Genomic DNA, 27,980 nt, shown 5'->3' with positions numbered 1-27,980 from the left:
TGTGTGGGGTGGGGGTGGGTGGGGGGGGGGGGGGGTCAGCGAGTTAGGTAATGACTGCAGTACCTGGAAGTAGGGTTTGACGGGCAGCGGGTGACCGTAACTGCAAGTAGTGGTTGGCGGGTAACTATTGACCGTACCTGGAAGTAGAGGTTGGCGGGTAATTATTGACCGTACCTGGAAGTAGGGGTTGCTGTCGGCCGGCCGGAACTTGTAGGCCGTGACGGCGAAGAACACGTAGGTGGCCATCTCTCTGAACATGTCGTCCAGCCAGGCGTACTGGAACGGCACCATTATCTGCCGCAGAGGAACGGGGGAGTTAATGGAACGGCACCATTATCTGCCGCAGAGGAACGGGGGAGTTAACGGAACGGCACCATATCTGCCGCAGAGGAACGGGGGAATTAATGGAACGGCACCATTACCAGCCAGGCGTACTGGAACGGCACCATTATCTGCCGCAGAGGAACGAGGGAGTTAATGGAACGGCACCATTATCTGCCGCAGAGGAACAGGGGAATTAATGGAACGGCACCATTACCAGCCAGGCGTACTGGAACGGCACCATTATCTGCCGCAGAGGAACGGCGGAGTTAATAGAACGGCACCATTATCTGCCGCAGAGGAACGGGGAACTTAATGGAACGGCACCATTACCAGCCAGGCGTACTGGAACGGTACCATTATCTGCCGCAGAGGAACGGCAGAGCTAATGGAACGGTACCATTATCTGCCGCAGAGGAACGGAGTGTAGTAATAGAACAGCACCATTACCAGCCAGGCGTACTGCAACGGTACCATTATCTGCCACAGAGGAACGGCGGAGTTAATGGAACGGCACCATTACCAGCCAGGCGTACTGGAACGGCACCATTATCTGCCGAAAAGGATGATGATGATGATGATGATTTGGTGTTTTAGGGCGCACCAGCAACGAGGCTATATGGCGCCCATATCTAACCAATCTTCCTCAAAGTCGGGGGTTAAAAATCACCTGAAGCCCGGAGGCCGTGATGAACGAAAAGAGGCGAAAGGAATCGAGAAAAGGGGAGTCGTCGCGGAGAAGTGTTCTCAAAGAGAGCTGGGGGCCACGCAATCCAAAAAACCGCAATCGCTCAGCGTCCAGTCTCGGGCACTCGACCAAGACGTGTCGGACCGAAAGTCGGTCACCACATCTGGTACAAATAGGCCTGGAGCCAACGCCGATCAGGAACCCATGGGTGCCATAAGTGTGCCCGGTACGAAGCCGGCAGAGGACCACCTCCTCGCGTCGCGATCTGCGTGAGGCCGACAACCAGGTAGCTAAACCTGGCTTGATACGTAAAAGTTTGTTACCGTGGGATTGGCTCCAGGCCTCCTGCCACTTTCCGAGGAGGAAAGAGCCCACCGCCGGTACAAAGTCCCTGGCGGGTAGAGGGAATCGGCGGGAGCACGGATACTGCGCAGCATGGTTCGCAGCTCGGTCCGCCCGTTCGTTGCCGTGAATACCGACGTGGCTAGGGATCCAGCAAAAAGACACCGACGTACCCTCTCGGTCGAGGGCTGTCACACGAAGAAGAATCTCCTGTGCGAGGGGGTCAGAAGGATAGAATTGTGACAAGGACTGGAGACCACTCAATGAGTCAGAAAGAATAACATATGACCGAGCGGGATTAATCTCGATAAAACACAGGAGTTTGAGGATAGCGACCAATTCGCAGGAAAAAACGGATGCATGTTTAGGTAAGGTAAAACACCGCACAGCGTCGCCGCAGACGAAAGCACACCCGGCACCGTCATCAGTCTTTGAGCCGTCAGTATAACAGGCTACGTAGTCAGAGTACCTTGAAATATGTTCCAGCGCACGAGCCTTTAAAACAGCTGGAGGGATGTCGCCTTTTCTCACATCGGTGAGGGAAAGGTCCACCTTTGGCGGAACTTGTCTCCACGGTGGGACAGATGGCCACTCCTTACGCATGACCCCCCGAAGTTTAATTTGAGCTTCCGAGAGCAGCGATTGCATACGAGAGCAGAAAGGGGGGTAGCGGACAGTACGTGCACCTTCTCCGGTTCTGAAAAGCGCCAGGTTGGCACGTGAGAAAACTGCATCATAGGCAGGGTGGGAAGGCAACTGGCGGAGTTTTATGGTATATCTCATGCCCAGTAGCTGGCGACGCAAGGCAAGAGGTGGCTCGTGGGCCTCTACAAGGAGGCTGGCTACTGGGGTGGTCCGGAACGCACCAGTGGCAATACGAAGAGCAGTATGGTGCACAGAGTCCAGAATACGTTTCGAGGTCTCCGTGGCGTTATCGTATATAAAACAGCCGTAGTCAAGTCTAGAACGGACAAGAGCACGATAAAGCAAGAGCAGTGTCTTACGATCTGCCCCATAGCAGGTACGCGCAACACATTTCAAAACATTCATAGCTCGAAAACATCGGTCGCGGAGCTCTTTCAGGTGAGTGCGGTAGGTAAGACGGCTGTCTATTACCATCCCAAGAAACTTCACCTCCGACTTCACAGGGATCACTGCACCCCTTAGCCTGACAGAGAAGTCAGGGCAATTACGGCGAAAACGGCAAAAGTGGACACCTACAGTTTTGGCTGTCGAGAATCGTAATCCGTTAACAGCACTCCAGTTTTCTAATCTTTTAATTGCCAACTGGAGCTGTCTCTCTACTATACGTGTGGTTGCACCACTGGCCCAGATAGAGAAGTCATCCACAAAAAGGGCACGGCCAATGGAAGGGGGCAGGTGATCGGCAATATCGTTAATCATTACCCCGAACAGCACAACACTTAGGACTCCTCCTTGGGGGACACCGTTGACCTGGGGGAACTGCTCTGAGAGGTTGCCACCGACACGGACTCTGAAAGACCGGTTAGATAAAAAGCTGGCGAGGAAATGGCCCATTGTACCGCGTATACCGTACTTGAAAAGCTTTTGTAAAATACCGAAACGCCAAGTGGTATCATACGCAGCCTCAATGTCGAAAAACAATGCACCAATGTGTCGCTTCCGCCTAAATGCGCAACGAACCTCGGTATCAAGGGCTAAAATGTGGTCTACTGTGCTCCGATACTTTCTGAAACCGCACTGCGAGTTAGATAAAACACCTTGTTCCTCCAGAAACCAGACGAGACGCGCGTTTACAACTCGCTCAAGCAGCTTGCCCAGGGCAGATGTCAACGCAATAGGGCGGTAGTGAAGCGGATCAAGCCCGCTTTTACCAGCCTTCAGCACCGGGATAATGATGGCCGTCCGCCATGTTTCGGGATACAGCCCTCTTTCCCAGAGCGCATTGAAAAGATGGAGCAATGCTTCAAGTCCCGGTGACGGGAGACGCCGAAGCATCTCATTGTGTACAAGATCAGGGCCTTCTGCGACACACTTCAGGCCACCTATAGCGGACTTTAACTCTTCCATAGTAAAGGGATCATTGTAGCTAAAATGTTGTGATGTGTTAAAATTGACGCCAGTCGATTCGCACCGAGCACGATGGCGGGCGAAGTCGGGGTCAGAACAGTCACCGACACAGCGGTCATGTAACGCACGGCCTATTTCGTACGCTACATCAGCTGGGTTCGACACATTTCTGCCAAACACACTCAGAACAGGAAGAGGGGATGAGGAGAAACGACCTGATATACGTTTTATACGGGACCAAACCTCGGAGATTGGCGTGAATCTGTTAAGCTGGCTGATGTATTCCACCCAGGATTCGTGTTTAGCTTTCTTGACCGTCCACCTAGCGAACGCTCTGGCTTTTCTAAACGCGATCATGTTTGCGGTGGTGCAGTTATGCCTGAAAGCGCGCAGCGCTCGTTTCCGCGCTCTGATGGCGTCTCGACACGCATCGGACCACCATGGGACCGGCCGGCGAGAAGGCGCCCCCGATGTACGAGGAATGGATGCCTTGGCTGCTTCAATGAGTAAGGAGGTGAAATCGGTTACTGACAGATCATCTGTAGGGTCAGATGAGAGAGCATCCTCCAAGCACGTTTGAAATTTCTCCCAGTCTGCCCTCCGCAGGTTCCATCTCGGTGGCCGGCAGCCAACCGAGGGCCGCTCACGCAGTTCAAGCCATATGGGGAAATGGTCACTACCAAAAGAGTCCGCGTCCACTCGCCACGTAAAAAGCGGCACAAGGTGTGGACTGACAAGGCTGAGATCTAGAACTGATGAATGTCCCGACGGCATGGTGAAATGGGTAGCAGCACCAGTGTTTAAAACACAAAGGCCCTCCTCGTCTATCAAGGACGCTAAAAGTCGACCGCGTGTACACACAGAATCACATCCCCATGCAGAGTGGTGAGAGTTAAAATCACCCAGAAGCATCACAGGTGGAGGGAGCTCGGCAATTAGCCGGCGTAGTTCCAGAAGAGGAAGAGCTGCGCCAGGGGGACAGTAAAGTGAGCACACAGTGATGTCACGCTGGCCTAGATGAATGCGGACCGCTACCGCCTGAAGGGGCGAGCTTAAATCAATACATCTCGCAGGCACGGCGTTATGGACCAGAACCATAACACCTCCGTGCGCGACGGTTTCAGTAGCAAGGTCCCTGCGAAAAACCGAAAATCCTTTCATGGGGAACCTGGACTCAGATCTGAGTTTGGTTTCTTGGATGCAAGCAACCAAAGGTCGCTGAGAGCGGATTAGTGCTTGCAGTTCTGGAGTGCTAGAACGCAAGCCTCTGCAGTTCCACTGCAGGATAAAACGTGTTATTGCTGTAGTTTTGAGCGCTTGGGGTAAGCGAAAGGTGTCTAAAACTGGCGACTTTGACTTGAGTTAAAAAAAAGGGGGGACTTAAAAATGCTCCTCGCCACCGGGGCCCGGGCCACCGCCAAAGGCTACCTTTGGATGGCCCTCGCGGAGCCGTCCATCGGCCGACCTAGGCCGGCCCGTAGCTCCCGGTTGAAACTTCAGCCGCGAGCGGGGGCTACCATCGTTTGACGGAGATAGCTCCCACGGAAGTGTGCGCTTCGTGGGGCGGCCCGGGGCGGGCGGCGGCCCCGCCGGTCTCGGCTCCGATGGTGGTGTGCATGGCGGGGGTTGGGGTCCCGACCCCTCGCCCGAGGCGGGCACCGGAGGGGCACCAGAAGGACGCTGTGAATGGGGTGGAGGGAGTGGAGGAAGTGGAGGGGGTGGAGGGGGCGGTGGTGGCGGTGGGAGCGGGGGTGGGGGAGAAGGTGGAGGGGGCGGAGGAGGTGGAGGGGGCGGAGGAGGTGGAGGGGGCGGAGGTGGAGGAGGGGGTGGAGGGGTAGGGGGAGGTCCCATCAGAGGTGACGGGGCCGCCCCCGGCCCACCAGGACCTCCACGGACAGAGGACGCTCGACGCTCCTCAAGAGCCTGGGCCATCCTCCGCCCTAGTCTGGCGTCCTGCTCAAGCCGCTCCTCCCGACCGCGGCGCAGAGCCGCCATGACTGCAGTCTCCCTGGGCGGGGGTCGACGGATCTCCGGAGACGTGAACGAGGTACGTTCGACAGAGCGCGGCGGTGGGGGCGGGCCCCGGCGACGACCCCGGGCGAGGGTCCACTCACCACCCCGCGGCGTGGCCGTATCCTCGGGGGCGGCTGAAGCCTCCACCCCCGCCCCAGTCTCATCCTCTCTTCCTCCCCCACGGGAGGGGGACGAGACTCCTCGCCTCCTGCTTGGCGACGTCTGCGTGGCGGAGCACGACAACGCTTTAGGGGGCTCCTGTTGAACTGATGAGTTGCTGTGACTGTTGGCATCTGGGACAAAGCAGAAGCCGAATGACTTCAGAATCGCTATTAACTGACCGATGCTGTTGTTGGTATCAGTTTCAGTGGGGCAGCGCTGTCTAGAACCGTTGGCCACACTAGCATAAGACCGCTTGGGATGGAGGGCAGCAAAGCGGTCTCGGGCCTGACGAAATGACAGCCTTTCGGTGACCTTCAGGGACATTATTTCTTTTTCTCTCTGGAGGGCCGGGCATCGCCCATCAAACGAGGAATGTGGAGTCTGAGAGTCGTCACAATTGACGCATCTCAACTCGGACGACGAACATTCGGCACTGCTATGGTCATTTGCCGCACAGCTCCCGCATGCTGGTCTGTTCCGACAGCTGTCTCGAGTGTGACCGAATCGGAGACACTGAAAACAACGCATGGGACTCGGGACATATGGTCGAACTTTCACGGACAGATATCCTATCATCACCTCCCTCGGCAGTTCCAGCGAGTTGAAAGTCAAAATGATACTGTGCGTGGGTGCGAGAGCGCCACTTCTCTTGGTGTAGATGCGGCGGGCGGCGGAGACCCCAAAACGTGACAGGCCTTCGGCGATCTCGTCGTTTTGCATGCCCTCCAGATCGTCGCAAAAAATGACCCCTCGGCTGGAATTTTTCGTGCGATGCGGCGAAACGCTGACCGAAAGGTTTACTTCCTTCCTGCCCTGCTGATCCTTAACTGTGTATGTGAAGTGAGTAGCTTTCAGGGCCCTTTCCGCCTCTCTATCGTCAACAAACTCTACTTCGATGCCTCCGTCTCTAAGTTTTTCACACCTCGCAATCTTACCAAATCTGTCACAGCCCTCTCGTCTCTGAAAGGGAGACAGCGACGCGAGTTTTCGTTCGTCGGATGTGAATATAAGAACTTTTGGTCGTGCTCCTCTGACTGCACTAGGTGCAAGGGGTTCAGCCGAGGCTGTGGTCCGTGGGGGTGCCAAGTGAGAATCCATGGAAAGTGTAATTGTTTCGGTCCCGCAGCCTCCCACCCACCTCGGAGCCCAACTGGGGGACGGCCACACTCCCCCGTAGGGTGGTGGTCCGCCAGGAGTACTGCAGGACTATACGGGGGCCGGGACGCCAAAAGCAGCAAGACGAAGCCGCCGGGTACGGGGCCGCGTGAGCCGCGGCCGCCGCAGAGCCATGCGGCACGGGACCGGACCTGATCCCGCGCGCGGACATGGATACGGTGGCGCTAAGCCCCGCGCTGAAGGAATCAGGCGGCCCCTGCACCCGGCGGCAACCCCCCGCATACCCGTCGCCCAGCCCCCTTGACCCCGATTAGCCAGTGCTGCACAGGGCGACGCCTGACCGGCCGATTTCCCTCATGCGAGGCCAACATGGGGCATCCCGCAGATCCGGGGATTGGCGCCAAAGGCATGTGTTGGAAGGCTGCCCCGACTAACCCGCAGGGCAGCCCCCTCAACGCCCAGACATCCTCTCCCCGGTCTTTGGGCCGAAGGTACGGCTAGACCGATAAAACCAGGGGAACCAGAGAACAAAGAAGATGAGCGAGTGCAAAAAAAAAAAAACTGGGGGAAGCGTGCGAAACTGATGAGGCAAGCAGCCTGCAAGACCGGTACAGCGTAGGAAAACTGAAAACGCAATCAACGCGAGTATCCGCAAAAAAGGCAACAGACAGGTACAAAACAACCAAGAGCAATTCACGTGAAAAGAGTGCAATGCAGCAAACTGGCAATGGAATCGTGCACAAGGAAGATAAGCAAGTGTAAACAAAAAAAAAAAACTGGGGAAGCGTGCGGAACCGGTGAGGCAAGCAGCCTGCAAGACCGGTACAGCGCAAGAAGACTGAAAACGCAGCCAATGCCAGTGACCGCAAAAGAAATATGGGCAACAAACGGGTACAAGACGACCAAGAGCAATTCACGTGAGAAGATGGCACGATTAGAGACTGGAATCGCATTATGCAATGGAATCGTGCACAGAGAAGATGGGCAAGTGTTAAAAAAAAAAACTGGGAAGCGTGCGAAACCGATGAGGTAAGCAACCAAATGTGTGCAAACCAGCCAGGTGAGAAGACGGCAACGAGGCCGACTGGCAATGGCATTGGGCAAACATCAAATCCAGCAAATGTGGGCAAAGTCAAGATCACACATATGGCAATCAACGCGAGTATCCGCAAAAAAGGCAACAGACAGGTACAAAACAACCAAGAGCAATTCACGTGAAAAGAGTGCAATGCAGCAAACTGGCAATGGAATCGTGCACAAGGAAAATAAGCAAGTGTAAAAAAAAAACTGGGGAAGCGTGCGGAACCGGTGAGGCAAGCAGCCTGCAAGACCGATACAGCGCAAGAAGACTGAAAACGCAGCCAATGCCAGTGACCGCAAAAGAAATATGGGCAACAAACGGGTACAAGACGACCAAGAGCAATTCACGTGAGAAGATGGCACGATTAGAGACTGGAATCGCATTATGCAATGGAATCGTGCACAGAGAAGATGAGCAAGTGTTAAAAAAAAAACTGGGAAGCGTGCGAAACCGATGAGGTAGGCAACCAAATGAGTGCAAACCAGCCAGGAGAAATTCGCGTGAGAAGACGGCAACGCGGCCGACTGGCAGTGGCATTGTGCAAACATCAAATCCAGCAAATGTGGGCAAAGTCAAGATTACACATATGTGTATCTAGGGCTGAGGGGGGGGGGGGGGCGCTATTCCACTTCACCCGAGTGTGTCCGTGAGGTGCGTGAGAATACAGAAAAGGCAACCAATGAAAATGCTCGCAAGAAAGCTGGGCAACAGACAAGTGCAAAAACTTAGTGCAAACCACGTGAGAAGACGGCAAGGCAGTATAAGCTGGCAGTGAGGAGAAACACCCGGAAGGAGCGGAACCGGGCGCAAAAAAGACACTCATCAGACACAAAGGGAAAAAAAGAAACCAAGAAAGGTCTGACTTGTCGTCTATCAATCCAGGGTCGAGTCCGGTTGTAATCGAGCATGAGTCAAGCTGGGGCCGAGGGGGCGCTACTCCCCTTGCTGGGGAGGTCAGGGCCGCCGCAGGACGCGGGCCCAAGGAACCCAGGCCACCGCCAGCCCCCTGCGGGGCCAATCTTGCAGAAAATCCATCCGACAATCAAATCAGAGCCGAGGTCAAACGCAAGTCAAGCTGGGGCCGAGGGGGCGCTACTCCCCTTACTGGCCGAAGTCACAGCCGCCGCGAGGCCAGAGCCCAATGGTCCCGGCCAAGCAACGGCTCTGACCACGGTCAGCCCCCTGCGGGGGCCGAAAAGGAACGGGGGGAGTTAATGGAACGGCATCATTATCTGCCGCAGAACAAGGGCCTTAATGGAACGGCACCATTATCTGCCAGGCGTACTGGAACGGCACCGTTATCTGCCGCAGAGGAACGGGGGACTTAATGGAACGGCACCATTATCTGCCGGGAACGGGAGAGTTAATGGAAAGGCACCATTATCAGCTGCAGCAGGTGAGCGTAATGTGGTAACAGAACGGCACCATTATTTGCCAGTAGGAGAGCAAGTGATCTGTTGGAAAGGCACCATCATCTGGCAGCGAGCGGGATCATAAATAGAACGGCACCATTATCTAACGGGGGGGGGGGGGGTTACAGAATGGCACCATGATTTGCCGCGGGAGTGAGGGTTCATTTGGGACATCGAACCACTATCAGCATACACAGCGGGACACTTTTTAATGCAGGAAGTGTGAAATACATAAATGTTTTTGATAGCTTTAAAATTTCTAAAAACTTTAATAAGTCAAATTCAACCAACCATATCTACTTTTGTCTCGGTGAAAAGTCTACATCGGGTCCAATGTAAGGTCCCGTCCATATCGTCCATACCGTCCGCCCATTCGGCTATATCGTCCGCCCACACCCTTCGTCGCGTCGGCCCAGTACCTGCAGCAGGTAGACGACTATGCGCGTGAAGTAGATGTAGCACACGATCATGATGTAAAAGTGCCGGAACAGCTTGAGCTTCTTGAGGTTCATTGCGGCCTTGCCGTCCGTCTCGGAGGCGTCCTGGAGGTGTCGGATCGACCTGAGGCGTGGTGCCGGTACCCAGGTCAGGTCAGGTCAGGTCAGAGTGTGACCTGGTGCTACGATCACAGTGAACGTGAAAAGCACAGCATACGGGGAAAGACCGGAAAGCTTGCACAACGTAATTAGCAGCAAACCAACTGCTCAATTCAATAAAAACACTGGGCGTGGTGCCTGTTAACTTGAAAAAGAGAAAATATCGGTAGATACGAGAGAAGATCAGGTAGAAAATGCCAAATGAAAAAGCGGTAGATAAAATATAAATCACCTGCCATTCGCCCACTAAATAGACAACCGACAAAATTTAATTTTGCCAGTCATGAAAACAGCTAGATTTTGGTCTCTTTCTTTAAAGTTAACCCTCGCCCGTATTGGTGTTTTTCCAGCCGCGAACGTATAAGGGGGGGTCCGTTGGACCCCCCCTTGCCGTTTCGCCCCTGATCGAGCTAGAGCTTCGCGGAAAAAACGAGCGTGTTGCCCGTGACGAGAGGAAGCCGATGATACCTAATTTTAAGGTCCTAGGTCATTGATTGACCTTGCAGGTCAGGTCAATGACCCAAAAGTCGTGAAAATCGGGACCTGATCGTAAAGTGTGTCTGCTATGGGTTTTTTTTTTCGGGGCGCTGATCACGAATATCAAGTTAGTTTTGATCACAGATGATGTCTTTATGCATTTAGTCCAGGTCGGGTCAGGTCAGGTCAGGTCAACCAGTAGGGGTCCTGCCGGGTATTCCTAGTAGGTGTCAACCGCCTCTGACAGCTTCGTAACATGTTACGAAGGCACCAAAACTACTTCGTAAATGTTTATATGGTTGCTAAATTCGAATTCAGCTCCAAAAACTGGCCTAGAAACATGTAAAACTCGAAAAAGTGAACCGAGGTCACCAAAGGTCAATGACCTGACCTGACCTTCAGGTGACCTTGATACCCACCCTAATGCATGGGGGCAACATCATATCACATGTTTGAACGCTTGAAACCACGAAAAGACTGCAAACGCGCGGCTAATGCGAGCCGACATACGCCGAATCGCGATTCCGGCCAAACATGGTCTCGAAAAGTAGGTCACAGGTCAAAGGTCATTGGGGTCAGGTTCATGAAATTTTCAGAGTAGGTGTAAAATTGATTAACGCGAGGGTACTGAAAGTTTCGTCGCAATCGGCCGCTTTTTACGCGAGTTATTCGCGAAAAACCATGGGGGGTCCGTTCGAACCCCCCCCCCCCCTATACGGGCGAGGGTTAAATGGCGATAGAGCCGAGCCGCCGATCCGTCCCCGGGGAGCCGCCGCCGCCACTGACCAGACCACCGGGAAGAGTATGGCGCCGCAGCAGATGAGGTCGAGCAGGTAGAGCATCTCGCGCCACGTGGTGTGCACCGACTCGCCCTCCTCGCTCTCCTCCAGGATGATCTGCGCCACGTTCGCCAGCAGCTGTCGGCGGCGAGCAATACACGTAACTGTCAGCACCGGGTCACAGAGAACAGACCGACAGCAGCTGGGGCATTCCACGATAGATCGTACCAGGCCCGTCACCCTCATCTCTCAGATTTTAATGAAAATCGGTCCCAGGGGTAATCATAGGCCCCAAAGACGCCTGGCAAAATATCAGACTTCTCAGATCAAAACTTTTTGATTTATATTGCATTACATTTTTTTTAACTTCGGTATGTAACGGTGAGTTTGATGGCCTATAACTTAAGAACGGGTTAAGCAACCAACAAAAAGTAAACAACACTAAGCTTGCGATGAATCAAAAATTAATATTACTATTAAAAAAATTCCAAAGAAAAAAATTTCATTGTTGAGCAAAAAACTTAATCTTTTTTCATTTGCCTTTAATGACTTTTGGGACCAAAATTGCTCACAATTTTATTTTTTCAAAATAAACTTCATGTCATTGCCAATCGACATGCAAAAAATTAGAAAGGTGTTCTTTCTACACCTTTTTTCCTTCAGTTTGAAAAAGTTGTAGCTCAATTTGAAAAAGATGTAATTCAATTTGAAAAAGTTGTACTTCAATTTGAAATAAGGTAACTTCAATTTGAAAAAGATAATATTCTTTTTGAAATAGTTCAAATACAAATAGAAAAAGATATAATTCATTTTGAAACGTATCGGGCTCGGAAGAGAACACACTACACATAGTGTGCTGTGCCTGCGGATGTGCCTCAGGGCATGCAATCATGTGCAGACGTACTTCGCTGGGTGTCTCGAGGAACGCGACCACCCGACGGGCGTTTAAAATGTCCCTGCTTAGCTGCGGCTCTGCCGCACCACTGCACTGTTTTCAGCTTTGAAATGTGTGCCCGTGGTCGGGTCGCAACGGGTCCGACTTCTGTCCGCTGGCAGAGTCGATTACCTGCCCATTCATTCCGATCTCTGTGTCATGGCATCAATACAGATACCAAACATTCGTTTTTGAGATATCTGCGAAAAACGTCAGGGGATGGTGTTCAAACACCCCCCCCCCCCCCCGGCCAGGCGCGGGTTAATGTACTATTACTCGTAAAGGGGTGGGTGGAGAGCCGGTTAACGTCTTCTAATTCGTAATTTGTTTAATTTGATATAAAAAATGCCCTCCTTACCAGCTACCACACTTCTTAGTACTTGCTTGTATGCCCCTATGCATTAGGTACCACGTAACGAAACGAGCAAATGTTTGGTATCTGTATTGATGCCATGACACAGAGATCGGAATGAATGGGCAGGTAATCGACTCTGCCAGCGGACAGAAGTCGGACCCGCTGCGACCCGGCCACGGGCACACATTTCAAAGCTGAAAACAGTGCAGTGGTGCGGCAGAGCCGCAGCTAAGCAGGGACATCTTAAACGCCCATCGGGAGGTCGCGTTCCTCGAGGCACCCAGTGAAGTACGTCTGCACATGATTGCATGCCCTCAGCCCTGAGGCACATCCGCAGGCACAGCACACTATGTGTAGTGTGTTCTCTTCCAAGCCCGATACGTTTCAAAATGAATTATATCTTTTTCTATTTGTATTTTAACTATTTCAAAAATAATTTCATCTTTTTCAAATTGAAGTTACCTTAATTCAAATTAAAGTACAACTTTTTCAAATTGAATTACATCTTTTTCAAATTGTCAAAATATCAGACTTCAGACTCTAAATATCAGACTCAAAATATCAGACTTCTCAGATCAAAACTTTTTGAGTTATATTGCATTACATTTTTTTAACTTCGGTATGTAACGGTGAGTTTGATGGCCTATAACTCAAGAACGGGTTAAGCAACCAACAAAAAGTAAACAACACTAAGCTTGCGATGAATCAAAAATTAATATTACTATTTAAAAATTCCAAAGAAAAAAATTCATTGTTGAGCAAAACCCTTAATCTTTTTTCATTTGCCTCTAATGACTTTTGGGACCAAAATTTTTCACATTTTATTTTTTCAAAATAATCTTCATGTCATTGCAAATCGACATGCAAAAAACTAGAAAGGTGTTCTTGCTATAAGTTCCTCATTTTCCCGCAAACAAAATGGGTTTCGGAGGGGTTGATACGACCCCAGCACGCCGTTTCGCTTCTAATAGAGCTAGAGCCTCGCGGAAAAAACGAGCGTGTGTGCCGTTACAAGTCGCAGCGATTGGTACCCGATTTTAAGGTCTCAGGTCAACCGGTAGCGTCTGAGGTCAGGTCACGTGACTGAAGTTACGAATTCGGTTTTTAGTAAATAACTTCGCAAAAAATGGCCGCAGAGCCGCGATTTTGGCATCATTGTGTTCGCCTAGCTCAGGTGCATCGAATGGTATACTTTTTGCTAGGGTAAGGTCAACTTAAGTAGTTGACCTCGGGTCAAGGTCGGGTCAGAGCCCCTCAGGTCACGAAGCTGGGCAAAGGGTATCATATGGCATATCATTCGATTCGGAAGGTCTTCCCGAGTCCATTGGTGGCTTTCCCAACTCTCTAGCTCCATTTGATCGGGAGTTATTGACGAAAAACTCGTACGACCCTAGTGACGTCATAAATGACGTCACGCAAGGTTAACAACGCAAAAGTAAAGCATTGGACTTTGCAAGGAGTGCATGAAATCACGATACCATGTACGTGGGATAGTTTTAGATCATTCTCGGCGCCAAAATAACAGTTTTTATATTTTCCCATTGATTTATAACAGTGGTGTCACGTGACCGACCTGACCTCATGTAACCTTGAAAAATTCCCACATATACAAGTTGTGAGACCTCTGGAGGACACCATGCATGCGTCCTTAACTTTCATCTCGGACAGCTATGGTCATTGGCGTCCAAATCTAAGTCAGAACCAAACAGCCTTTTTCACCCTCGCGCTTATAGGAAAGAGGGTTGGATGAACCCTCTTTTCACTTTTTTCAGATGACTCAGACTTAAATTGAAATTTCAGTAACCCGTGATGTCACTAGGCAGCTTTACCACGCCATTTATAAGCTCCCTCCCGAAATCACTATTCGAAACCGTTATCGTGACGTAAAATAAATACATTTATAGAAAGAACACCTTCCTAATTTTTGGCATACTTCTTAACAATGAGCCACATATTTTTTTAAAGATATAAAAATTCAAAAAAAGTTGGTCCCAAAGTCCAAAAAATACAAATGAAAGAAAACTCGATATGTCATATATCAAAAATAGCGTATTTTTCGAAATTTCAAAAATACACATTAATCTCTGTTTCATTGCAAGTTCAATGTTATATAACATTTGGCATTTGAATAATCCGTCTTAGAGTTACAGCCCGCCAAACTTAGCGCTGCAAAGCAAGATCCAAAAAATGTTATACACCATAACTCAAAAAATGCTTATCTGATTAGCCTGAAATTGTTACAGGTGGATTCAGAGCCCCTGATTACCCCTGAGACCAATTCTCGTCAAATTCCGAGAGATGAGGGTGTCAAATTGGAAAAAAGTGGTACGATCTATCGTGGAATGCCCCAGCTGTCCGCGGCGAGCAGCGAGCGAGAGCGTCAACAGCAGCTCAAAGAGGGAACACAGACTCACAGAGGGGATACAGACTCACAGAGGGGATACAGACTCACAGAGGGGATACAGACTCACAGAGGGATACAGACTCACAGAGGGATACAGACTCACAGAGGGGATACAGACTCACAGAGGGATACAGACTCACAGAGGGATACAGACTCACAGAGGGATACAGACTCACAGAGGGGATACAGACTCACAGAGGGGATACAGACTCACAGAGGGATACAGACTCACAGAGGGGATACAGACTCACAGAGGGATACAGACTCACAGAGGGATACAGACTCACAGAGGGGATACAGACTCACAGAGGGATACAGACTCACAGAGGGATACAGACTCACAGAGGGATACAGACTCACAGAGGGATACAGACTCACAGAGGGGACACAGACTCACACAGAGGGGATACAGACTCACAGAGGGGATACAGACTCACAGAGGGATACAGACTCACAGAGGGGATACAGACTCACAGAGGGATACAGACTCACAGAGGGGATACAGACTCACAGAGGGGATACAGACTCACAGAGGGATACAGACTCACAGAGGGATACAGACTCACAGAGGGATACAGACTCACAGAGGGGAATACAGACTCACAGAGGGGAATACAGACTCACAGAGGGGAATACAGACTCACAGAGGGGGCAGACAGACACGCCAGCAGCTGTCGGCGGCGAGCAACAAACGTAACTGTCAGCACCGGGTCACAGAGAACAGACCGACAGCAGCTGTCCGCAACGACCGAGAACATCAGCAACAGCTCACGGAGAACAGACACTCCAACAGTTGTGAGAGGGAGCAGCGACCGAAAACGTCAGCACCGACCGGCAGAGGCGGGAACACGTCGCATCGGCTCACAGGAGACGAGCACCGCCCGTTACCGTCAACAACCACCCACAGACAGGTAGGGACACACGAACACTGACTCTTTCAGGACAACCGGGACACACTGGCTCACGGGGACACTGACAGGGTCCACACCGGCTCACGGGGTGACAGAAAGGGTCCACACCGGCTCACGGGCTGACAGACAGGGTCCACACCGGCTCACGGGCTGACAGACAGGGTCCACACCGGCTCACCGGCTAACAGACAGGGTCCACACCGGCCCACGGGGACAGACAGGGTCCACACCGGCCCACGGGTGACAGACAGGGTCCACAGTCCACACCGGCCCACGGGGTGACAGACAGGGTCCACACCGGCTCACGGGGTGACAGACAGGGTCCACACCGGCTCACGGGCTGACAGACAGGGTCCACACCGGCTCACGGGCTAACAGACAGGGTCCACACCGGCCCACGGGTGACAGACAGGGTCCACAGTCCACACCGGCTCACGGGGTGACAGACAGGGTCCACACCGGCTCACAGGGTGACAGACAGGGTCCACACCGGCTCACGGGCTGACAGACAGGGTCCACACCGGCTCACGGGGACAGACAGGGTCCACACCGGCTCACGGGGGGACAGACAGGGTGCGCGCGGCCGGCCGAGTCGCCGCGCCGGTAGCGCCGGACCCACCTGCAGCGGAATCACGATCATGAAGAGCTTCTTGTCGCGGTCGGCCAGCACGTGTTTGATGAACGTCCAGCCGGTGCCCAGCATGATGATGGTGACAAACAGCAGCGCCCCCTTCATCCTGCCGGCCGCCGCAGGGACGGGGGGGGGGGGGGGTCAGCCGTGTCAGCGGGACAGTCAACCCGGGTAGTTACCAACAGGAGGGGGGGGGGGGGTGAATCAGTCTGCTGCCTTGCAGTTTCTACCAATACTAACTGTTCACCAACCGGAGACCACACTTAATTGCCATCCCATTTAGCACGTCTGATTCACAAAGACCAATGCTATTTACGGACATATACAGATGGAGATAATATCAAATGCTACGATCACATCGAACAACAAGCCTGATGGCCAGAGCGGGAAGGGGGGGGCAGAATGGTCTCTGGAGGGGGGGTCTACTCACAGGTGGGTGATGTAGAACAGGATGGCCCACGCCTCGATGTGGAACCCGTTGACCTCGATGACATGGTAGTTGATGCCGTGGAAGAGCAGCGACAGCGCCTTCATCAGACCCAGCACGGCCATCACGTAGTGCGTCTTGTACACGTCCGCCCGGCTGTCGGCACACCAGGGCAGGGGAGGGAGTCAGTCTATGTGGCACACCAGGGCAGCGGGGCAGTCTATGTCACGAAGTACGTCTTGTACTTACACGTCCGCCCGGCTGTCGACCATAGAGGGCAGGCAGTGGGTCAGTCTATGTGGCACACCAGGACAGGGCGGCGGGTCAGTTTGTGTGTCAGCCTAGGGACGGGGAGGGCCAGTCTGTGAGGCCGAGGGGGGGGAGGGTCACTGTCCGGACAGATTAGGCGCCGACTGCGCGGTCCATCCACGTCACGACCGACGGCTTAGTTCCGTGTATACGAGCCCGACACGGTGTCCCGCGCCACCCACTTGCTCTTCCTGAGTATGAAGATCCAGAAGCAGGACGATATGAAGAAGAGGACGGCCATCATGAAGTAGAGCGCCGGCAGCGGCATCTCTCCGGCCGACAGGTAGCTGTCCATGTTGCGCTCGATCATCTCCACCTGCCGGGCGGCGGCGCACAATCAGACGAGGGCCAGCACACACAGACACAGCGGGGCCAGAGAGGAGTGGCACGCACAGTCAGACGGAGGCCAGCACACACAGACACAGCAGTCAGAGGGGAGTGGTGTACACACAGTCAGACGGGGGCCAGCACACATACAGCGGCCAGAGGGGAGTGGCACGCACACAGACTGATCAGGGCCCGGTGGGGCAGCACACACAGACACAGCGGCCAGAGGGGAGTGGCGGCGCACAGTCAGACGAGGGCCAGCACACACAGACACACAGCAGCTAGAGGGGAGTGGCGGCGCACTCAGTCAGATGAGGGCCCGGTGGGGCAGTACGCACGCACACACACACACACACACACACACACAGACACAGCAGCCAGAGGGGAGTGGCGGCCACACAGTCAGACGGGGGCTAGCACACATACAGCGGCCAGAGGGGAGTGGCAGCCACACAGTCAGACCAGGGCCAGCACACATACAGCGGCCAGAGGGGAGTGGCGGCCACACAGTCAGACGAGGGCCAGCACACACAGACACAGCAGCCAGAGGGGAGTGGCGGCCACACAGTCAGACGGGGGCCAGCACACATACAGCGGTCAGAGGGGAGTGGCGGCCAAACAGACTGATCAGGGCCCGAATGGGGCAGTACACACACACAGACACAGCGGCCAGAGGGGAGCGGCCACAGACGCACGGACGGACAGAGGTGGGCGACTCGACCGCGGCACAGAGAGCGTACAATTAGCCATCCCACACCACACAGCGGCTGAGCTGAGCCGCCAGACGCCACTCGGCACCGACTCAGCTCGCCCTGTGGCCGCCGCCAGCCGCCACTCTCTGGCCGGCCGCACACTCCCCATCCTGTCGGCCCGCAGGGTCCCACCCCCGTCCCCCGGCCCGCAGAGCGGCACTCACCGTCCTGCCGGCCCGCAGGGTCCCACCCCCCGTCCCCCCGGCCTGCAGAGTCCCACTCACCGTCATGCCGGCCCGCAGAGCGGCACTCCCCGTCCTACCGGCCCACAGAGCGGCACTCGCCGTCCTGCCGGCCTACAGAGCGGCACTCACCGTCCTGCCGGCCCGCAGAGCGGCACTCACCGTCCCGCCGGCCCGCAGAGCGGCACTCTCCGTCCTGCCAGCCCGCAGAGCGGCACTCCCCGTCCTGCCGGCCCGCAGAGCGGCACTCACCGTCCTGCCGGCCCGCAGAGCGGCACTCCCCGTCCTGCCGGCCCGCAGAGCCACACTCGCCGTCCTGCCGGCCTGCAGAGCGGCACTCACCGTCATGCTGGCCTCCACCTTCTGGCTGCCGTAGTTCTGGCAGTTGTGGAAGAACAGGTTGTACAGACCCTCGCCGCCGTGAGACAGCACGCGGATCACAAACTGAAACACCAATCACGTGGAGACGGTGAGCTCTCAGCAGTGACCCCCCAATGGCACCTCCTTTTTACGCGCAGCGTACGAACCCATTTTCTGATACCAATTTTCTCGTCACCGACTATTAAACTCTTGTACATCAATTATTGTTCCTTTGTGTGAAAATCCATCGAGCCCTCACCACACAGTCCACACCGACACCCATACGCGTCGGTCCCGTCCCCCACACCCCGCCGCCGGCTCGAGCGCCGCGGGGTCCCGGCCCGACCCCACACCGTACCGCCCGCCCCCAGAGGCGCCGCGGGGTCCCGGCCGAACTCACGGCGGTGCTGAAGACGGGCTGGCCGGTGGCGTTGTCGGTGCGCTGCTGCAGCAGAATGGGCGCAAACGAGGCGCACCGCTGCTGGCCCGGCATCGCCGCCGCCGGCTCCGGGGCTGCCGACATCGCGAGACCGTCACAGAGTGTACCGGGACACTCCACACATACCCACAGATGCATACAGACACAGGTCTTACCGATGCTGACATAGCGGCCGGCTCCGGGACTGCCGGCACCGCGGGACCGTCAGAGTGTACCGGGACACTCACACACAGAGCTGCTGCCACGCAGAGACAAAGGTTACACCGCTGCCGGCACCGCGGGACCGTCACAGAGTGTACCAGGACACTCACATACAGACACTGATAAACACAGACTACATAGACACAGCTCACACCGCTGTCGGTACCGCGGGACCGTCACAGAGTGTACCGGGGTCCGGGACACTCACACACATACCCAGTACCCACAGATGCATACACAGTACACACAGGTCTTACCGATGCTGACATAGCGGCCAGCTCCGGTGCAAACGGCACCGCGGACCGTCGGTTGATGTTTTACACACAGGCACGTACACAAACTGGTCACAAGCAGAACACACAGACACAGGCACACTTTGCAACACAAACAACAAAAAGTCATATGCTACTCCACACGCACTTTGAAAAGACCGTGCGGCGTCAGCGGCACACAGCTGTACACACGGGTCACCCAGTACCAGCGGTGCACGGGTCATCCAGTCACAGCGGTACACGGATCACCCAGCCCCAGCGGTACACGGGACATACAGCCACACGTACCGGCGGCGGCGGTGGGCGCGGCGGCGGCCAGGCGCCGGTGGCGCTGTTTGTAGAGCGCCGAGCCGGCCAGTGCGCCCAGTAGTGAGTCGCGCTTGCTGCGGGCCTCGTCATCGGAGGCGCGCGACGAGTCTGTCTCGATGACAATGTCGGTCACACTGCGACTGCAGTTCAGCAGGACACTGTGAGATGCAACGGGAAGGGCAGGTCACACACTGCGACTGCATATCAGCGGGACACTGTGAGAGAACAGAAGCCCTGTTCATGAAGTCTGCGGTCGCTGCGGCCGGCCGCAGGTTCTAAGTAGAGGTGGCAAAAGATGAAAATTTTGGGAACCAGACTCGAACCAGACCCGGCTGAACATTTCTGGAACCAGTCGGACCCGGTCTTAGTTGGAACCGGAACCAGTTGGACCCGTTCCCAAAAGTCAATTAATACAAACTACTTGTAGGAATCATTAGTTGCATCATGTAAAACAGCCTATTTCCCACTGGGAATACTCATGAGCTATTGTGTGCAAAGAAACATTCACTTAATTCCCTTCATATTTTGTAATAATGTGTAGTGTGCAAGATGTATAGTTTATGGTAGGACCCAGTTGGACCCGTCAGAAAAATTTCCAGGAACCGGTCTGGACCCATATGGGTCTAGACTGGTTCTTTGGACCGGGTCCTCGGGTCCACATTTTGCCACCTCTAGTTCTAAGCCCCGCCCATTTTTGAAACGTCATCACTCACTCGGCCGCAGCAGCATTCCATGAACAGCGTCTGCTGCCGAAATAGTTTCCGACAATTGTTTACAACTGACGCACACCACTAGATATTTTGTTTACAAAATCGTCTCCATGACAACACGACTTGCGCCTATTTGACTTCAGTGCGCCAAGTTCAGTGCAATTAGTTTTCTTGCGGCTCGGCGGTCGCTGGATTACGGCCGCAGAGATTGCAGCGGCCGCAGCAAGGTGACGTCATACATTCGTCATACTACATGAGCCCCGCCCCTTTTCGTGACGCAACAACCCGGCTGACCGCAGTTCATGAACAGGGTCCAGGGCTAGCAGGAGGGGGGGGGGGGGGTCAGACACTGCGAGCTAAAACAGGAAGGGCGTCGGCGTCGGCACATAACCAGAGACCAAATACTAGAGAGTGGAGGGGAAGTGGAAAAGGTCAGCCCACTGCTGCACGCAGCTCGCCGCTCGGCGCGGACGATGAGGCAGATAAGCGTAGGAGCGCCGGACAATTAGTCTGCCTAATCTCAATGATTGCCCAGACCAACCGATGGCAATAAGCGAGCACTAAGTCAGCCCATGTCCGAATGTCGCTGTGTTCGATGAGAGCGTGAGCACTAGCCGTTCCCGGTCCTGCGCCGACCGTTTCTGTTTCAGTGAGCCGTGCACTGACTGTCTCTGTTCTGTTTGCACTGTGTTTCTGTTTGGGTTTGTTTGAGCTCGATACTGACCGTTTCTGTTTGAGGTCGAAGGTAAAGTAGATGATGGCGGCGCTCGTGTCCTGGCCGGTGATGGGCGACGACAGCGTGCAGTGGCTCATGTGGCCGTCCAGGTAGGGGTTGACGGCGTCACTCATGGTCCGGTCCAGGGTGAACCCGTACTGCCGGACACACACAGAGAGCACACAGCCGTCAGGGCCGCGGACGGCAGCGCGGCGAGTCAGGCAGAAGCCGACCACAACGGAAACGACACCGTCCGAGTACATCTCCGGGACAGACAAACGAACATCCCCACAGCCGAAACTTACGATCGCCTGCTGAGCGACTTACCACTCCCGATAAATCATCAACTTGGAACGAAGAGATGTTGACGGTGAGATCGCCTCCAGTTAGAAAGCCGAAGGTGCTCAGCGGAAAGAAGCGGCGGTAGTCGTGCTGAAAAAAAGAACATCTATTAATCATCGCCCGTGAGTGGTTTGGGACAGCGGCATACTCGCACGGGGATGGGTTGGTCTTCTCCGACACTCCCTTCATGCTGTGTTCGGCAGCATGACTGCATCAGCTGCTGTCACAACTGGCGATGATGCTATCTATCACCCACCTTGCAGCCTCGGATAAGACACGGACACGGACGGACGACACTCTCTGTACGGCCTTGTATGTATGTATGTATGGTATGTATGTATTACAATCATGGACAATCCACACGGGGCGTGGCGATTACAGTCCAATTTCATCTGTCCTTGGGATGAGACCCCACCCCTTTGCCCTTCTCGTTCCTAGCTGAGCTAGAGCTTCGCGGAAAAAACGAGCATATGCGCCATCACGAGACACAGCGACTGGTGTCCAATTTCAAGGGTCAGGCCAACCTGGTGACCTCTCAGCTTTTGTCAAGTGTCCCAAGGTGGGGCTTGGGTTTTGGTGTAAAACCCCTCAAGATTTGTCACGTCTTGCAGTATGAGAGATAACTGGATGTGGCCAAATATGCCCCCCCCCCCCCACACACACACTCAGTTTAAGTCGGCTGAGACCTCCATCCAGGCACAGGTTAACCTAACCTAACTTTACCCAACCTAGTTTAGTTACCTTACCTAGGATATTTGCCTTCCACCAAAAATTATGAAGTCTCTCATGATGTCACTTAGCTGCATAATAATTTGCACCAGCTGACAACAGGTCTGCACAACAGCTGACAACATGTAAGGAGCATATGGTTAGGAGACTGTTAAAAGAAATATATCACCTTTAGGTTTTAACATGTCATTTTGAACTGAAATAGGAGTTTTATAGCTTGAGCTGGGACTAGCACATGAGGAGTTTTTATGGCCCATTGATCATCACATTTCTCATTCCAAAATTACTCGAGGGCAGCGCTTTTCGAGGAGCGCTGTGGCCCGAAGGTTTGGACTTTGAATTGTGAAAAACGCCCGCCCGCCGCAAAACGCAAACACCGCAAATCGCGCAAAACGCACGCCCGAAACGCCAACGCAAACGTCGCAAAAAATAAACAAACGCCCGCCCGCCGCAAACCGCAAATAAAAAAAACGCGAAAACGCCGCAAAACAATAAAACCGCCCGCATCGCACGCCCGCTAACCGCCAACCGAAAACGCCTAAAAATCGCCCGCCCGCCGCCAAAAGCAAACACCGCAAAAAAAAAACGAAAAAGCGGCCGCCAGCCGCAAACAAATTTAACACCGCAAACGACGCAAAAAAGAAAACCGCCCGCATCGCCGGCCCGCCCGCCCGCCGCCAAAGACAAGCACCGCAAAAAAAAAACATAAAACGCCCGCCCGCCGCAAAACGTTAACACCGCAAAACGTGCAAAACGCACGCCCGAAACGCCAACGCAAACGTAGGAAAAAATCGCCCGACCGCCGCAAACCACAAAAAAAAAACGCCGAAACGCCGAAAAAAAATAAGACCGCCCGCATCGCACCGACGCTAACTGCTAACCGAAAACGACTAAAAGTCGCAAATGCAAACACCGCAAATAAGCGCCCGGCCGCAGCAAGATAATAATTTATCAACGACTGGCATACCGCTAGGATTCTGCAGAGATTCAGCTTTTTGGTCATTTTCACAAATCAAAAAGATATCTGCAAAAATCTCCTAGATGAAAGCGCCCAATTAAAAAACGGATGGCACGTGCGTGTTCCTCGCCCCCAACTTCCTTCAGGTCAATCGTCATTTGGGTCACCTAACGCATTGACGACCGGCTGGGTGGAATGAACATTGCGCCAAGAAACGTAAGTATATTGTCAAAAAGAATCCCCAGAATGGTGGATCCCAAAAGTTTGAAACTACCACTTTGACCCACTGGACGACACCTTAAACAGTTGCCGATCGGATGACACCCATTTTTTGGTCACCCACGCCATAGTATGCATCATGGGTGCGCTGAAATGACCAAAAGTCCAAATTTCCGGTGTGCAGGGTCATTTTCAACGGCACGTGGCACGTGGTTCTGGACTTTTCCGGCCACTTTGCGACATACCCATGGGTAGAGCACCGAATGGTGGTTGATCCGCATGTAAGAAAATGGGGGGTCGTTTGGATCGTTTTCGAGCAATCTGCCGTGGAACGCATTTTTTCATTGTGCCCATTGGCTTAACACGGGAATTTTCAAAGTCACGTGGCACGTGCACCAGATTGTCCGCGGAGGGGATACCCATACCAGAACGTAGATCACCTGCCACCTGGCCCACTAGAAATCCTGAAAAAATCAGAATTTTTGGAGCAGCCGTTTTCAAGAGCATCAAGTTGTACTGATCTCAGGCAGCCAATTTGTCAGGGAACTCAGATTTGTTTTTCAATAGAAAAACACAATTCTAAAGAATAGTGTTTTAACTATTGACAACAAACCTTCGGTTATTCCTTTACACAGCAATTTTCCCTTATGAAAGGATGCCAAGAATGCAGCCACCTGTGGCAGATTCCAATTGTCAACCAATCAGCATGCACTTGTTTTGAACTTGGTGGGTAATATTGTAGGTTGTCACCAGTGTGTCCAAAATTGTAATGTTGCGGGGAAATTCACCCATAATGAAAAGTTTAATGACCTAAAAATATAAATAAAAACATCCTCACCGCAGTCACAACTTATAATATAACCTCGAAACCAAACGTCTAGGAGCAGGAGAAACACGAACTTTGCAAACTCTCACAAGACACCAAGACAACCATTCGAATAACCGAAATGTTCAAATTTATGAGCCGACTTAAAAACCTCATTTAACATCCCGAATATCAGAATGCCTTCAAAAATTTATCAGTATTTAATATTTCTACATCATTTACATCTCTACATCGTCACATATATGAAAACGGTGCTTAAAAAGGGTCGAAGTCAAGTTTTATGAAAATAACGACATCCTTTCCGGCTTTTTTTTCTACATGCTCCCCCTAACGTAAAATGAATTTAGCCGCACTGGTTGTCACATAATAAGCTTCAGTTGCCAGCACTATCTAGTATCTAGCCTCCACCAAAGATCGCAAATAGTTCTTCCTATATGAAAATACTTCAAATTCCTTTTTAAAATATTCATTATTTCCTAATTCCTTTCTGATAATTTTATGCAAAAAGATATAAAACTGCAGCAAAAAAGTAAATTGAGGAAAGTGCCAGTGGTATATTTCATTTAACCTTCCAGGCGGTGGGGGGGGGGCATTTTTTTGCCCCCCCCCCCCTTTTGCTTTTTCGATATATCTCGAGAACCGCTGCGCCGATCGTCACCAAACTTTCAGTACCCTCCCGAGAGCAGCTAGCGCACATGGTGACCAAAAATTTTTCCAAAGGCTATGATAGGTTGGCCGCTAATGACGTCAGAGTGACGTCATTTTTGCCATTTTCGACCCAAAAAAAGGTTTCGCGGGAAGAGCTGTCAGGCCTACAGCTTTAGAGATACAGAAAAATGTTTTAGACATAAAAGGTGTGGAATCAAAAGGGCTACAAAACTGCTATTTCGGTTTTTCGAATTTTTTTATTTTGACCCCCAAAATAAAAAATAGATTTTTTGAATATAATAGCCAAAAAATCCAAAAAGTTTTTTGAATTTCGAAAAAACCGGAATATATGTGATAGTCCCTACCGCCTTCTATCTACATACCAAATTTGAGATCGATACCTCTTTTTTTTTGGCCAAGTTATAGCGAAAAAAACTGTTCAAAATTGATGACGTCAAATTTTCAAACTCAATTTTTAGCAATTCTAGACCTCGTAGCGCAAAACAAAGACCACCATTAGACTCCCCGTGACGAGCTGCATCGAAACGATACCCATTTTATCCAAAAATATCAACTTTGAAATTTGACCTTTTTTGACCTGACCTTGACCTGACCTCCACCAGAAAGTGACCTAAACTGCACCTGATGGTCTTATAACCAACACCATTGAGTTGGAAATGAAAAACTGGCCATAAAACATGCATCACATAACCTTAGTAAAGTTGGGCTCATGTGGTGACCCTTGGTGACCTGACCTGTGACCTGACCTGGTATGACCAGTGGCCTCGAATAGCAACATATGTACTAGACAACTGACGCCTTACCGCTGATTTTCGACAAAATGCGTTTTACCCGGTGTTATAGTGCTTTCCCTAGAAGCACAGTGAACGGTGAAACATTTTATCTTTGACCTGACCTGTGACGTCATCAGTGACCCCGAGGTCAATGAAATTTGGTTTCCTTCGACAAATTTGACAGGGCTATCGAACGCCGTTTGAATTTTCCGGATCCGTCCAGTAGTTTCGGAGATACGGGGGGGGGGGGGGCAAAAATGCCACCCCCCACAGTGCTGGAAATGAGGCCGCTTTCTGGTCCCGGCGTTTTATTCTCCGGGTGGGTTACCCCCATCTAGCGCTTAGCCTTTCGGGACCCACTCAGGGTCGCAGCTGTTTTTCACCGCTCGGCCCATTCGAGATGCAAAGTTGATAGTCACACGAAGTTTATTTGGGGCATCTGAATATACGACTCCGAAATTAATCGATACTACAAAACCTTTTTCTTTCATCAATATGCATACATTTAACAGTAACTCCAGACTAGACTGGTTTGGCTGGCCCTAAATAAGCTTCGTTTGACTATTAATTTTGCATCTCGACTGGGGCGAGCGGCAAAAACAACCGCGACCCTGAGTGGGTCCCGGAAGGCTACGCGCTAGATGGGGGTAACCCACCCGGAGAATAAAACGCCGGGACCAGAAAGCGGCCTCATTTCCAGCACTGCCCCCCCACCGCGCGGAAGGTGGCTGGTAGGCCCACCGCCTGCCGGGTTAAGGACTAAAGATAAGAATATGATTAGTTAACTTGAGCTGAACACAATTGATCAGTAACTCGATGCTACATTTTTCCTTGCTCAGCACAGGTTTCACTAGGAGAATACAAATGAGAATACTAATTAGAATAGAAATACTTATTGTCTGATAGGTAATAGGTATCTGAATTAGGGACTTCAGCAGAGGTATGTAGCCCAGTAATACATTAGGGCAACACCACTCCATGCAAAATCTGCACTGCACCACAGTCAATCATAACCGCTTATCACCTGAGTGCCTCCGCGCCGAGGTCTTGTCCAGAATGCCAGCTTCAGTTGGGCAAACTAGACTTCTAGAATCAAAATACTACCCTTATGTCTTTTACTACCCCTCAAAAGTCAGATTACTATGATTAAAACAATATTCTTGTACTCAGTAAAGAGTTCCAACATTTCTGTTCAACATTAGGCATGTTCCTCTTGTATAAGTAAGCCTGGCATCCCAGGAAGATGCAAGATACCGTTGTAGGCCGTTGTAGGTTGAGGGTTTGTAGGTTTGTAGGGTATGTTGCAGGTTTGTAGGTTGTAGGGTTGTAGGTAAGGTTAGATCAGGTCAGGTTAGGTTTGTTTTGGTTTATATATCTGTCGTCCCAATATGGCATCTTCCTGGGACACCAGGCTTACTAATACCGTTCTTTCTTGAAACACTGGCTTATTTCTAGATGATTGGTGATTAAGAAACAGTCAACATTTATGCCCAAATATGGTCATAAAGAAGCAATTTTGTTGCCTCCAGTTTTTGATTACAGAAGACTAGTTTGCCCAACTGGCTTTGCACTTTGCAACACACCTCCAATTGTAGCTCATGGATGCGTCCCGATGATGATGTTGTCCATATGATAAGAATTAAGATGCAGTTCTTGATATACATCTTGACCTAAGTAATATAACAAACTGAAATATAGCAACAGAAAATCTGGACAATAAAAAGGCATCAACACTTTGGTCTTTGACTAGATCGCTGCTGAATCATCCATACCCATTCACTGTAAATTTTGCTTTAGCGACAATAAATGCTCAAATGAGATAATTTCATATGACGATACACCTAAGCAAAAGTACTGATTTCTTGATAATTCAAGCGCTTTGTATCACAGCTCCCCCTCTTCTCAGCTCTCCCCCGCTTGGGCCCCGCTTGTGTGCTGCTTGTGGTTGCTATACGATTCCTGCGCTCTTGTTTCAATATCAAACAAAAAGCATTTCCAAGTCTGATGTATAAAGCTTTTAACTAATATGCACAATTAGACTAATTTTACCATGACATATTACCCAAAAGTTTTTTTTGAAATAGCAACTATGATGTGAAATTATCATTAAAAGTTGATAAGAAACAAAACTTTCAATCACCAATTTATCTACGTCATCAAAAAACCATACGTGCTCCATTATCATCG

General features: G+C 51.9%; 1 protein-coding gene across 1 annotated transcript in view; it reads right to left on the bottom strand.

Annotated features, from left to right (window-relative positions):
- LOC122364384 (protein GPR107-like) overlaps positions 1–27,740 on the bottom strand; it is a 31,129-nt gene extending 3,389 nt beyond the window's left edge. Inside the window, exons 1-12 of the mRNA XM_043334693.1 lie at positions 27,377–27,740; positions 21,605–21,709; positions 21,287–21,435; positions 19,832–20,010; positions 19,032–19,144; positions 18,614–18,715; positions 17,193–17,326; positions 16,705–16,857; positions 16,263–16,380; positions 11,047–11,177; positions 9,607–9,748; positions 175–294 (exon numbers count right to left, since the gene is read on the bottom strand). Coding sequence (XP_043190628.1) covers positions 175–294; positions 9,607–9,748; positions 11,047–11,177; positions 16,263–16,380; positions 16,705–16,857; positions 17,193–17,326; positions 18,614–18,715; positions 19,032–19,144; positions 19,832–20,010; positions 21,287–21,435; positions 21,605–21,709; positions 27,377–27,457 — 1,527 coding nt within the window. The 5' untranslated portion in view covers positions 27,458–27,740. The remainder of the gene's footprint in view (positions 1–174; positions 295–9,606; positions 9,749–11,046; positions 11,178–16,262; positions 16,381–16,704; positions 16,858–17,192; positions 17,327–18,613; positions 18,716–19,031; positions 19,145–19,831; positions 20,011–21,286; positions 21,436–21,604; positions 21,710–27,376) is intronic.
- Between the last annotated feature and the right edge of the window lie 240 nt (positions 27,741–27,980).

This window comes from Amphibalanus amphitrite, unplaced genomic scaffold (genome assembly GCF_019059575.1).
Source record: "Amphibalanus amphitrite isolate SeventyFive unplaced genomic scaffold, NRLGWU_Aamphi_draft 000673F_arrow, whole genome shotgun sequence".
In the NCBI taxonomy this organism is placed as follows: Eukaryota; Metazoa; Arthropoda; class Thecostraca; order Balanomorpha; family Balanidae; genus Amphibalanus; species Amphibalanus amphitrite.
This window is presented reverse-complemented; position numbering and strand designations above follow the sequence as displayed.